General features: G+C 44.0%; 2 protein-coding genes across 4 annotated transcripts in view; one reads left to right on the forward strand and one right to left on the reverse strand.

Annotated features, from left to right (window-relative positions):
• Positions 1-6,087, reverse strand: part of KANTR (KANTR integral membrane protein) — an 11,380-nt gene extending 5,293 nt beyond the window's left edge. The window contains exon 1 of the mRNA XM_081812861.1: positions 5,895-6,087. Coding sequence (XP_081668987.1) covers positions 5,895-6,087 — 193 coding nt within the window. The remainder of the gene's footprint in view (positions 1-5,894) is intronic.
• STOX2 (storkhead box 2) overlaps positions 1-12,864 on the forward strand; it is a 108,265-nt gene that overhangs the window by 67,253 nt on the left and 28,148 nt on the right. The window contains exon 1 of one of the 3 annotated variants that reach the window (XM_081807435.1): positions 6,000-7,146. The exons of the other annotated variants lie outside the window; for them this stretch is intronic. Coding sequence (XP_081663561.1) covers positions 7,122-7,146 — 25 coding nt within the window. The 5' untranslated portion in view covers positions 6,000-7,121. Of the gene's footprint in view, positions 1-5,999; positions 7,147-12,864 lie in introns of those variants that run through there. 3 annotated transcript variants of the gene reach the window in all.

Genomic DNA, 12,864 nt, shown 5'->3' on the forward strand with positions numbered 1-12,864 from the left:
CTGATATGAGGAATTCTTAATCACAGGAAACAAACTGAGTGTTGTTGGAGTGGGGGGTGGGGTGGGAGGGATGGGGTGACTGGGTGATAGACACTGGGGAGGGTATGTGCTCTGGTAAGCGCTGTGAATTGTGCAAGACTGTTGAATCTCAGATCTGTACCTCTGAAACAAATAATGCAATATATGTTAAGAAAAAAAAGAAGAAGAAGAAGGTAGCGGGAGGGGAAGAATGAAGCGGGGGAAATCGGAGGGGTAGACGAACCATGAGAGACGATGGACTCTGAAAAACAAACAGGGTTCTAGAGGGGAGGGGGTGGGAGGATGGGTTAGCCTGGTGGTGGGTATTGAGGAGGGCACATTCTGCATGGAGCACCGGGTGTTGTGCACAAACAATGAATCATGGAACACTTCATCTAAAACTAATGATGTAATGTACGGGGATTAACATAAGAATAAAAAAAAAAAGTATCTCACATCTCTGCACTTCTCTCTGTTCCTTGTTCAGGCACCTTGTTGTGTCCCTCACAATGTGCTCTTCCCTTGTGTCAGTCAGTCATTATCTTCTCTCTTTGGATGTGTCCTGTATCCTGTTGCAACAGCAGCCTAAACGTACAGCATGAATAGCATCCCCCCCTCCCCCGTAAGAATCCGTATTGCCTTTCTCCTATAGTTTCCTGCTCCTCAAAATCTTATCTCAGTCTGACTGCTCTGGCTTTATCTCTACTCATCTCCTTCATGGATCCTGCCATGCTGGCCCAGCAAGGTCAACCACCAGCTCTTCTCCAAAACATCTTGTACTCTCTAACACACGTGGTCTCTCAGCACACTGCTTTGCTGCCTCAAAAGACATCCCCAGCTTTCTTCTTCCTCCTCCTTTGCTTACCCATCTTCAGTGCCCACCTCATCTGCTGCCTCCTTCCTTTAGCACTGCCCAGTTCCCACCGTGCTTCCTGGCCACCTCTGTCTTAGGTCAGAAATTGCCAGATTTCTTTGGTCTCATGGTACTCTTTCCCTGTTTGCCTGGAAGGACTCAGAGGTTGACACAAAACTGTGAGGACAGATGCTGTAACTTTGCCACCTTTATTCTGACTTCAGCAACAAGCAGGGTCTTACATGTTGTATTTAAGAAATGTTTGTTGACTTGAACTACATTGAATTAGGGTCGGTTTAGTAGAATACTGTTGCAGACTAGGATTTTTTTTCTCTCCCATTGGTACGTTCTTGCAAAGCAGAGAGGGTCTTGGTATCACAGACTTCTGTGTGGTGATGGGGGTGCAGAGAAGCCCCCGGGGGAGGCAATGTCTGGTCATCCTGTCAACATACCGTCCCTCTAATGGGCTGCCATAGACTTATAAATACTTGTTTTTGGAGAATGAGGGGTTCATGTAGGGGTCGTGCTTCTTAGGAGGAGACTTACTAATGCCAAGCGGAATGCATTGTAAATACAACCTGGGTCATTTTCTAATCTATTAGAGACCATTCTTAATCTGATTTTAGGCCACCCCTTAGCCTCCTCTTCCTCTATGTTCCAGTATGAACCCTCTGCTGCAGGCTTCCCCACTCCCTGCATCAGTACCTCCATACTTGCTCTCTCCAGGTCATTCATTCATTCAGCACATACTTATTTCGTGCCTACCATTGGCTGGGTGCTTCTCAGGAATACATCTGTAAACACAAGGCATGCAAAAACCCCTCTCTTCACAGAGCTCACGTTCTAACGCATGGTATGCCCTTTCTCTTCTCTCTCACCAGTCCAGATTTTAGGACAGATTTGCCTTTGCCTTCAAGCCACTCCTGGCTGCTTCGGCCAGGTGTTTTACTCCAGAATTCTCAGAGGCACCTGTTACCTGTTCCTCCTATTGGACAGACACTGTCTTGTATTCTTTGCACTTTTTATGTGTGAGTATCGTATCTCCTCAAGTGTCTTACAAGCTCCTTGAGAGTAGAGACCATGTTTGTGTGTATCAGTGTACACAGCCTGCGTTATGTACAGTATTGAAACACGTCTGGATCTCCGTACTCACAATAGGACTTTGTACCTGAGCGCCCAGTAAATATTTTTAACTGATTTGAGATACTTGTTGCTCGGCTTCAGACTGTTACTCTCAAACTGCGCTCCTCCCTCCGGTCATCAAAGCATGCTGTAGGACGGTGCGTGACTGTGTCACGGGGTGGTGCTACTGTGACCTCTTTTGCCAAGGAACCAAGTCAAGGGCCACACACAGCCTCTGCTCACACCTTCTCAACTGAGCAAAGCCCCTCTGCGATAGTCTACGGGATGTTTGTAAACCTGTACTGTTAACACCGAATCTGTTCTTTTTTTTTTTTTTTTTTTTTTTTAATTTTTTAATTTTTTTAAAAGATTTTATTTATTTTTTAGAGAGCGAGCGAGAGAGAAACAGCATGAGAGGGGAGAGGGTCAGAGGGAGAAGCAGGCTCCCCGCTGAGCGGGGAGCCCGATGTGGGACTCGATCCCAGGACCCTGGGATCATGACCTGAGCCGAAGGCAGATGCTTAACCATCTGAGCCACCCAGGCGCCCCCAACACCGAATCTGTTCTTAAAAGGAACAAGAGACATCAGGAGGAGGAGGAGGGCTGCTAATAATGTCTGTAGTTGATTCTTGAGTTTATCTCCCCATCAGACTGGCATGGAAAACATCAGAGTGCCTTTCTCGCCTTTATTTCCAAGTTGAGGCTCATGGTTGTCCATCGTAAAACTCCCCGTGCTATGAGTAGGGCCACAGAATGATCTTACGGTTATGGTGGTGGCTGATCAGGTACCCTCCTCTGCATCATCACTGAGTAACTGGCAGCGGGGCGAGGTGGGAGGGCAGCCCTCCACTGGTTGCAGAACTGGGCAAGGCAACTGCTCTGAAGGGGACCCCGCCTGTGAACTTAACCTCACTGGCCTGGCCTCGTGCACTAATGAAGTGAATTGCCTTCAGTTTAAATGTAAAAATTGAGGTATAGGTGTTTTGTTTTTTTTAAATTTTTGTTTCTAGTGGTAATTTTATTATAATAGTTGAGAAGCAGTAAATGTGTTGGTTAAAAGCTCAGGCTCTTAACTCTAGGAAACAAATTGAGGGCTGCTGGAGGGGAGGTGGGCGGGGGGATGGGGTAACTGGGTGATGGAATGAGCCCTGGGTGTTATATGCAACTGATGAATCACTAAATTTCACCCTGGAAACTAATAATACACTATATGTGAACTAACTTGAATTTAAATAAAATTTTGAAAGAAAAAAATAATAATAAAGTCCATTAAAAAAAAAAAAAACCAGCACAGACCCTGGGGCCTCTTGCCCTGGGTTCAAATCTTGCTTCTGCCACTTAGCAGCTGTGGAACTTGAGGAAAGCAGTTAATCTCTCTCTCTTTTTTTATTTTTTTATTTATTTAATTTATTTTTTTTTTTTAAAGATTTTTTATTTATTTATTTGAGAGAGAGAGAATGAGAGACAGAGAGCATGAGAGGGAGGAGGGTCAGAGGGAGAAGCAAACTCCCTGCCAAGCAGGGAGCCCGATGCGGGACTCGATCCCGGGACTCCAGGATCATGACCTGAGCCGAAGGCAGTCGCCTAACCAACTGAGCCACCCAGGCGCCCTCTCTCTCTTTTTTTAAAAGATTTTAGTTATGTATTTATTTGAGAGAGAGAGAGAGCATGGGCAGGGGGAGGGGCAGAGGGACAAGCAGTCTCCCAGGTGAGTGGGGAGCCCAAAGTGGGGCTCGATCCCAGGACCCTGCGATCATGACCTGAGCCGGCATCAGAGGCTTACCTGACTGAGCTACTCAGGCTCCCCAGTTAATCTCTTTTTAATATGGGGATAATAACAGTACTTACTTTACTGGGTCCTTGGAAAACTTAGGTGAGTTTCTAATATGGGCACAAGAGACCCATGTATAGATAGAAACATACATATTTGGATATTAGAAAGTTTGAATACATTTTTATTGTAATTTTCCATCCTTTTTCTTTGGGTATTTTTTTTTCTTTATCCATTTATTTAACCTTTTCTATATCATAGAGGAAAATTGAAATTTTAGCTACCAAGAGGTGGTTCAATGGCCCAGAGCTTCCCCAGAGGCTCTTACCTTGCCAGAGCTAAAGGTATCTCTATTTAGATCTTAATTTTTAATACATTTATTATATAGTTACATCATTGTATTCTTAAAGTGCAGGGGTTTATTCGGCATACTTTCTAACCTTGTAGTGATCAGACTGTGCCCTCCAAGAATGAGCCAGAGCAGGTGGATTTGGTAGATTTACAACTAAAGACACAACCAAAATCAAAGGGAGTTGAGTAAAGGCGAGCAGTCTTGGTGGGAGGCCCTGGTGCTGGGCCACAGGCTCAGTCTATGTCATGGATGAGAATCTAGGTGGCATATCAAATGAGGGGAAATCATCCATCAGGAAGGAAAATCAAGACCAAACCATTTCTGATGAAACTGTATAGGACATTATTGATGAGGACTTTTAAAGTGCATGAATGAGGCCTCATTTACTAGCACTTAATGTGAAGCAGTTCTCTGGGGGTTGACAGTGTGACTCAGCCAAAAGCCTACTGTAGGCTTAGGCCATGGCTCTATAGAGTCCAGAACAAGGGAGGTGTAGAGCCAAGGGGAGAACGCAGCCAAAAGTGTACTCGGCTATTCGTACAGCATTTTAGGAGGGAAGCTGGTATGAAAGAGCAGAAGCAAAGGAGGGAAACCATGAGGGCAGAGGATTTGGAAAATGTCAGATGGTTGAAGGAGTTGAAGATGTTTTATTTAATAATGTTAAGACCAAGTGTATCAGTCAGTCAATAAATGAGCATATAATGTGCCTACTTACAAAGTGTCCCAGACTGTAGGCAATGGGAGAAGAAATGAGTTGGAATGTAGGGACGGGATTTTTATTTGTAGATACTGCATGAGTTGTCAGGCAGAAGAGGCTTATACATTTTTATTTTCCGAGGGCAGAATGGGAATCACGGTGTGGGGTCACAGGACTCAGCTCGGGGAGGGAGGGCCTTGGCCTAGTGGCGGGGGGTGGGGATGCCCAGGCTTGGATGAGGCAAGAGGTGGATGACAGGCGAAATCACAGAAGTTAAGAGAGGATCTGATTGTGGTGGGACTTGAGCCTGGGGATCCTTCTACCTCAGTGACTTGGGATGGTCTGAGAAATTCGTTACATCTCTGGACTCCCAGCGCTGGCTGCACCGTCCACTTCGTATTCGAGGTAGGCTAGCTGCTGTATTCACGAGGATGTGGGGAATTGGCTGTACGGACAGCCCTCTGCCACCCAAATCTACTTGGTTTCTGCATATTGGATAATTTCTTGGCATCTGTTCGGTTCCCGAGTTCAGACAGTGAGAGGCACCCGCTTTGGTATTATTTCTTTGGGGGCAGTTTGGGCCGCATCATTGCTAATACAGTGGAATTCACTTCTTCCTTAATGATCCTTTTCCTCCAGACTCCATTTTTCTGTGGTTGCAACTGATTGCAGAGACTCCTCTCTTCCTCTCCCCTCTGCCTAACTCCCACCCCGCTTTTCCCCTCGAGATGTTTATATGTGGTGTCTTGTACTCTAAATAGAGATGAATCATTTTCTCTATGGCTCTGTGTGTATGCGTGTCTATAAATACGACGCGCACACGTGTGTGTGCACACGAGTTAGTCGGTGCAGGGCTAATGAGCGCGCTGCAACACCAACAGTCCCGTGAAACAGACGTTTGCACACAAATATGCAGTCGGGGTTTCTGTGGTTTTTTTTTTTTTTTGCCTTTACTGATCTTAGACACAGGTTTGTTTTTGGTTTTGTTTTTGTTTTCCAAAAAAGCAGAGGAAGCGGCGATCTAAAAAATCGTACCGCTCGGTGCAGTTTCAGAGGTGTTGCAAGCTGCAGAGAGGCTCACGCTGCGAGCAGAGTTCCTGACACAGTGACCTCATTCCCAACACCGCCTCTCTGGGCGGCGGCGGCGGCGGCGGCGGCGGCGGCAGGGGCGGCGAGCTGCGAACCGCGGGGCCGCCTTTGCTGCAAGCCTGCCGGCTGTGCGGGCAACGACGAGAGCCGGGCTTGCAAGGGCTTGCGCGGCGACTGGAATTCATGACAAATAGCTCACTGCAGCTAAACTTTGATCCGGTGTACAGTAGAACCGCCTGTTACACACAGGAGGGAGATTCGTCCTTCATCACCATGAAAAGCCAGCCTTAAAAAAAAAAGAGAGAGAGAGAGGGAGAGAGAATGGGTCAGGTTTATAATGACGGATTGGTGAGTATACGACGCTAGATCCATTTTAATGTGTGTGTGTGTGTGTTTCCTTCAAGCATCCAGAAGTATGTGCCCTTTGTGCTGTTTTAATGATGAAAAAAAAAAAATCTGAGTTGGCGCTTAATGCACGGGAGGGGACCTGGGCCCCTTCAGAGAGGAGGATGTACCCCTCGCAGCCCCGGGGACCTGGGGTACAATCCCAGCCCGGAGTCTCCGCACTGCACAGACAAAGGAACCTGCACAGACAACCAGAGTCTGTAGCTTTTCTTGGAGCGATGACTCATTTCAGTTCACAAAGGATTCTGGGCAGGGTAGTGAGAAGTCAGGTTGGCTGATCCATCCCTATGACTTCACTTTGCAGAGAACAAGGCAGGAGCCGAGTGACATTGCAGATTCCCGAGGCACTGCAGCGGGATGCTGGCTCAGTGCAAGTGGTTCTGATGTATGGGATAGGCATGGGACAGATCCCAGCTGTTCCATGCAAATAGGATGAAAGAATGGTAAAGAGGATTCTTTTTTTCTCCTAAAATTGTTCACCAGCAAAGTACATTCACAGAGCCTTTTTTTAAGGTGCTTTTTTGCCAGCTTTTGAACCGAACTTGAACCAGTATCTCGAGGTAAGAAGAGCTGAGAGTTGTGGAACTCATTTTTAAAAAGTAGATCTACGAAGGTAAAGTACCAGATTCCTGTTGTGTTCCACGTGCCCTCAGTAGCCCATCTGAAATGCTCATTGAGGCTATTATGACTCGAAGGTTTACTCTTTCTTCTTATTCCAGATTCTAGGACGTCCGTTTCTGTTACTGGCTCCTTCTTGTGCCTGGATGCAACCCCCTAGCATGCACCAGGCTTTAGCGTCAAAGCTACCTGGGGGATGGAGCCAGTCCAGAAAGGGTCAGGTAGGTTTCCCCTGCCTTTCTTTCAAGAGTTGTTGTGTGCGAAGCAATATGGTAAAATGTCTAGACCCGCTCTGATAAGGGTGCGCTGTCCTTTGAGAGGCGGTCTTCCTGTTAGGACCCCGTGCAGCCTCCACTGGAGGCAGCAGAAGCGCCTCATGTAGGCTGCCCACCAGATGCGTGATTCATCCTCAGTCACGTCAGAACTGAAAAGTCAGACAGCCTGTAGGATCTGCAAATAGGGAAGAATTGAACTGCTCCAGATTTCCATCAGCCATAGTATCTCTTCCACTGTTCGGATGGAGGCGTTCGGTAAATACTATTGGACATCTTTTCTTCTCAATTAATGTAGTCCCTGAAATTTGGCCTGTTATTTGGCCCGTTAACCTACATGCAGTGCACTAAAATCAAAGCGCTCCTGTTCCAGAATGAAACTTGGCACATCCAAAAGCATGGTTTTACCATCCCATCAAATTTATAGGTTTTGCAACTCTTTGTCATTAAAGATATTTCTGAGAGTACTAAATCCCTTATGTCATTTGTAATAATAATTAGAACATTTTAAAATGCAAACTATATATTGGATCGGCTTCTTGAATATCTCTTTTCTCTTTGCTTTCATATCCATCCCCATAGCTCACCCTTTTGCAGAGGGGAAGAAAGCGTGCTTCCTCTCTTCACTGTCAAAGATGTCTCTTCTTTGTGATAGCGCTTTGCATCTTCAAAGCAAAGTGGAGGGTGTCGAGTCAGTTTTGAAGGATGCTTGATGACATCATAGTATGTTGAGAATATACACTAATTATATAAGGTCCCCACATCCACCAATTCCATTCATCTTTAAAGACCCTATTCAAAGTCTCCCTCTCCCGTAAAGCTTTCCCTGATTACTCAACAGGAGGTCATTTCTTAATGCTGTTGGAGAATTACTATTTCTCTCCATGGAGAGATGGGTATAATCATATATTAATAAATTCCTATCATGGGAGTTAATTTGCTAGTCATTCATGTATTTTCTTGTATCTCTTCTAAGGATGTTGTAAACGGTAATTTGAATATGTTAGAATTGCTTATATTTTCACACATTTATATCATGTTTCCCCACCTAAATCATAAGCTCATTGAAGGCAAGGATCAAGATTTATGCCTTTTTCCACAATTCACATCTCCTAGTAGTTCCCTACACATGGAAACCACTCAGGAAATAGTTGATTATGAAGAGTGGCCGTTTAAAAAGCATTCATTTGTCATAGAGGGTAAGAATGAACTGTTTTGTTCATTTTAAGAGTCTTCCCAGGGTAGATTAATGTAGGGTAGATGTCGGGAGTTCAGACTCTAGAAATGATGATTGGTCTTACCTTGAGATAAGATTACAGATGACACTGCATGCTGCTTGTAAAGGGTTGTTACTGTTCAGAACAAATGTGAAGATGAGGCCCTTACGTGTGGACATTGATATGGTTTACTCGATTAGGAAGAATATTATAGGACAAGCCATCTGTAGGTAAGGGGTATGCTAAATTCTGAATATTTATGTGAAAGTGACTGTCTTGAGTCCCACAGGACATGTTCCTTACAAGGGGTGACCATCATGGTTCTGTCAAAGTTTATGTAGCTCCTAGTGTCCCTGGTCTTTAGTACTAAGGGTGCGCATACTCGAGTGCTGAGTTTCCTTTCTCGGGTAAGAGATTGGCCCAGCCAAACTTTTGAAATAGGCCCACTTTCTTTGGTGTCCTTGTAACTGTCTACCCCTACAATTTCCCATCTTCTGGTGCTCTCCTCTCCAAAGTCCCTGGGTAATGCATGCTTCCCATTTGCTTTCAGACCGTCCCCCCCCAGCCCAGTAATACGTGCCGAATACTATATGTTTACATATATACATATATATATATATGTGTGTGTCAAGCGAGTGTGACATATTAAGTTATATATTATGTATATATATATCTTAACTTTTCTGCTTGCCAGTCAAACCCTTCCGTTTGCTTAGTGCTCATGCTCACATTAAAAATCTAGAGGTGAGCAGTCTGATTAAACTAATTCACATTAGTGTAACAAAGACTGTTGTCCTCCTGGCCTTCTCTCAGATGTCTCAGTTTTGTTTAAAAAAAAAAAAAGGTTTCTTTTTAGGTCCAAATGATTTTCCTACTGGTAGAAATTCAAACACCATGAAAGAGTAAAATGAATAAATTTAAATAGGCTCAGGGAAGGTAATTGTAATACTATTACTATTTGTCAGATATTTTCTGGTCCCAGGGACAGTGTAAGCATTCAACATCCCTACCTCCTTTAATCCCCTCAGCTCTGTAAAGGGAACATTACTTTGTGCCCTTTACTGAAGGAGAAATCACGACCCCCCCCAAATTAAATAATTTGCTCCAAATCCTACAACTAATGAGGAGCAGACCTGGGCTCTGAACCTACAGTGTTGGTCGACCCCAGTCTTGTGATGCCGGACTTTGGAGAGAAAGGTTCCTTATTGGCGCAGGTAGTTGGGAGTGTTCTCTGTGGGTGCCCTCTGGCCTCTGCAAGTTTTGATCCCAGTAGACTCTTACGTGTTCTTCCATAATAGCCTCCGTGGCCGTTGAAAGGGTTGCTAGAGTGTTCAGTTGTTGGGGAGTTGGTAGCAGTCATTCAGTATAATTTTGCCGTAATTTGGGAACTGTCAGCATTTATATATATTTGAACTGTATTTAATTAGACCTTCTTGTTCTGGTATAATTGCATTGTAGAGAAATCAGTCACAGTGTGGTTGCCTTACCTGAAGGGGTGAAGCAGGGAGTACCGAGGCTGAGAACAGCTGTGGCGATTCTAACTTATAAACAGTGGAAGGGAATGACCTTGGGGATGTCAGACTGATGTATTAAATTGTCGTTGAGAGAGATCGTCGGTGGAAATTGGAGCATCTCATATGGCTCTGGTGTTAGGCTAGGACAGGATGGAGATGGAAGAGAAGTACATAGTAGCTTAAAAGAGGCATGTCGATTCTGTCTTGCGTGACGCACTTCTAGCGAAGAGGAGGACAACGCTGTATTCCACAGGACTCCTGTTGGCTGGGTGCCTCACAGGATTGTGGGACCTTTGAGAGGTCTTATTAATTGTTGTCAACTAGGATTAGCATGTTATCATGGTTTTATCCCTGGTGGTAAATGGCTGTAACTTAGCCCTGGATGAGCGTCTAGAGAGCAAAGGAGCAGTCAGTGATGGAAACGTCTGGCAGTGAGGTGGGTCTTACCTCGCTGTGTCTGTATGTGCAGTATTGAGGTATTCAACAAACATTTGAGTGCCTGCTTGTGAATCGCACACTGCTGGGATTTATTCCATAGTGCCCAACATACACCGCACTTGGGTGATAATGTGGAGCCTGAGCAAAGGTTTGAATTACTGAAGCATATGATTGGCCTGATGGCTCATATTTCCACCCTAACTTTTCAGCTACAAATCTATTGCAAGAGCAGAATGGTCCAGTAGCATTAGCTGCTTATGATTACAAAGCTGTCATGGTCATCCCTGGTGATGGTGACAGCGGCCCCCTAGTAGGAGGTTCTCAGCCGTCACTGTCCATTGGTCACCCCCCTCCACCTCATTCTCTACCCTTTCTGGCTTGCCCATCTCTGCTTTTCCTGCGACGAGTTTTTATCAGTAGTCAAATCTCAGGAACGAGAGCGATAACTAATATGACTAATGAAAGCTTGTAAAGTGAGGAAGGTAATGGGCTTCTTCTATAAACCAGTGAACTGATTGATTTATCATTACACCTAGTAGCTGCATGTCTACGCATTAGACTGCTAAGCAGGAAGATTCAGGGGATGTGATGGACCTTAACCCATTTGTGTGCACGCACATGCGTGCGTGGATACCATAGGCCACCATGATTGCTCTTGTGTACTCTCATGTGAAGTTTCTTAGTAAAGTCATAGGTGATGGACACCATTAACTTTGGTATTACTAATGGGAGCCACTCACTTACATTTCTTTTTTGAATTAAGACAATTTATTCCTATGATAGCTTAGGAATTAGACCTTCTTTAAGAGACGCATCACGTATTGAAATAAAGCACCAGGTAACTTTAGAAAAGCTGTTGTAGAATTTCTAAATGTTCTAAAATTCCTTTTCTTAAAAAAAAAAATGTCATCCTTAACTGCCATCAACGATTGCAGTGAAGGCTCAGCCTTAAATTTCTGAAATCAGTGGCATTTAAACCAAACGTAGAGTAAACTGGTAAAGGGGCCTTTTTCAATGCCAGTTTCCTTTGAGATTTCAAATACAAACATTTGAAAGTCAAGGATAGCAATTTGGTTTCGAGAGAAAGCTGTTTAAAATGTCGCAGCGTGTGAGTTAATGGGAGCTGTATGCTCTGCCCTCCTGCAAGGGGGTTGCTGTCTGCTGGAGAGGATATGGGAGGGGAATATGTGTTCTTCTAGAGCAGCTTCTTAAAAAATATTGTAGTAGACCATCTGTTAAAAGAACCAAGCACCATTTATACATAAAATTGGGGCTAATACATTGAACTACATTGTAAAACCGAGGGTCTGTCTGATGTGCTGCATCAGAGACACTGCTCACTTAACCTCAGAGAGCTTATGATTTCCCCAGGCTCAAGGGTGTTTCAGATAAAACTTGGCATGTCAGGAGTCCTGTGAATAGTTTACGGAAGGGAACACAGTGTATTGCTGCTGTGCCCACTCTGCATTTTATAGGCATGTTTGACCATTTTTATGAGTCACAGTATCTACTGCATGTGGTAATTTTATTGGCATCTATAATTTTAACTTTAGTGTTAATTTTGGCAACACGGAGAACAAAAACAGGCACACTTTAGTCCTGAGGAGTGAAGCTGAGCAAGACTTCGAGTTAGAAGGAGCAAATGATGAGGTCTTTATTACAAGGGAAGAGATGAATGGCCAATATATGTTGCCATTCTTTTTAAAATTAAAGCCTACTTTTTTCAGATTGGATTGAGTATTAAAATAGTTTCTCCAGCAAGATGGAAATAGAGCTACACATGAGTACTGTATTATGCTTTTATGCCAGAATTCTGCTGCATTGATACGGAATCATAGAATCATTGAGAGCCTGAAGGAATCTTTGACATCATTTCCAAACCCTCGTTTTACAGATGAGGAAACAGACGCAGAGTGGTAATTGTGTTTTGTTATGAGAGACCGGGTGGGTACTTATCAAAATATCTCCTGAATGCCTTTATGTGTTGGGAATTTCCCGATTATAAATTAGTACAATTTCAGAACTGCATTGGTAAGTAGGTTGGTTTGATTCATAAACTTCATTAGGGTCAAAGGTCACTTTAATCCAGAATACAGATTAAATTGATACAGCGGAAACTAGTGTTTAAAAATAAACAGGAAAACAGGATAATTTAAACATAATGCTGGTGGTTGAAAAAAAATAGATTATTTAAAGAAGGCTAAGATGAGAGATGGGCTTCGGGGTCCTTTCAAGGGTGTAGTTTATTATGATGTAGTTCTCTGGAAAAATCTTGGCTGTCCTTTTCTTATAGAGTTGTATGAAAATGGGTACTTTAAGATGGAAGGAAATAGATTTATGTTTGCTTTTCTAGCGAGGTATCTTTTGGAAAGCTGCAGATATCATCTGGGAAGAGATGGATGTGAATTGTCTTGAAAGTCATGTCTTCTTAGGAGCTGTGTTGCCCTCCCTCAGATGCAGAGGTTGGAGAGTACAGAGAACCTAAATTAATGACTGAA

The sequence above is a fragment of the Leptonychotes weddellii genome, chromosome 2 (assembly GCF_054177405.1).
Source record: "Leptonychotes weddellii isolate Sample4059 chromosome 2, ASM5417740v2, whole genome shotgun sequence".
In the NCBI taxonomy this organism is placed as follows: domain Eukaryota; kingdom Metazoa; phylum Chordata; class Mammalia; order Carnivora; family Phocidae; genus Leptonychotes; species Leptonychotes weddellii.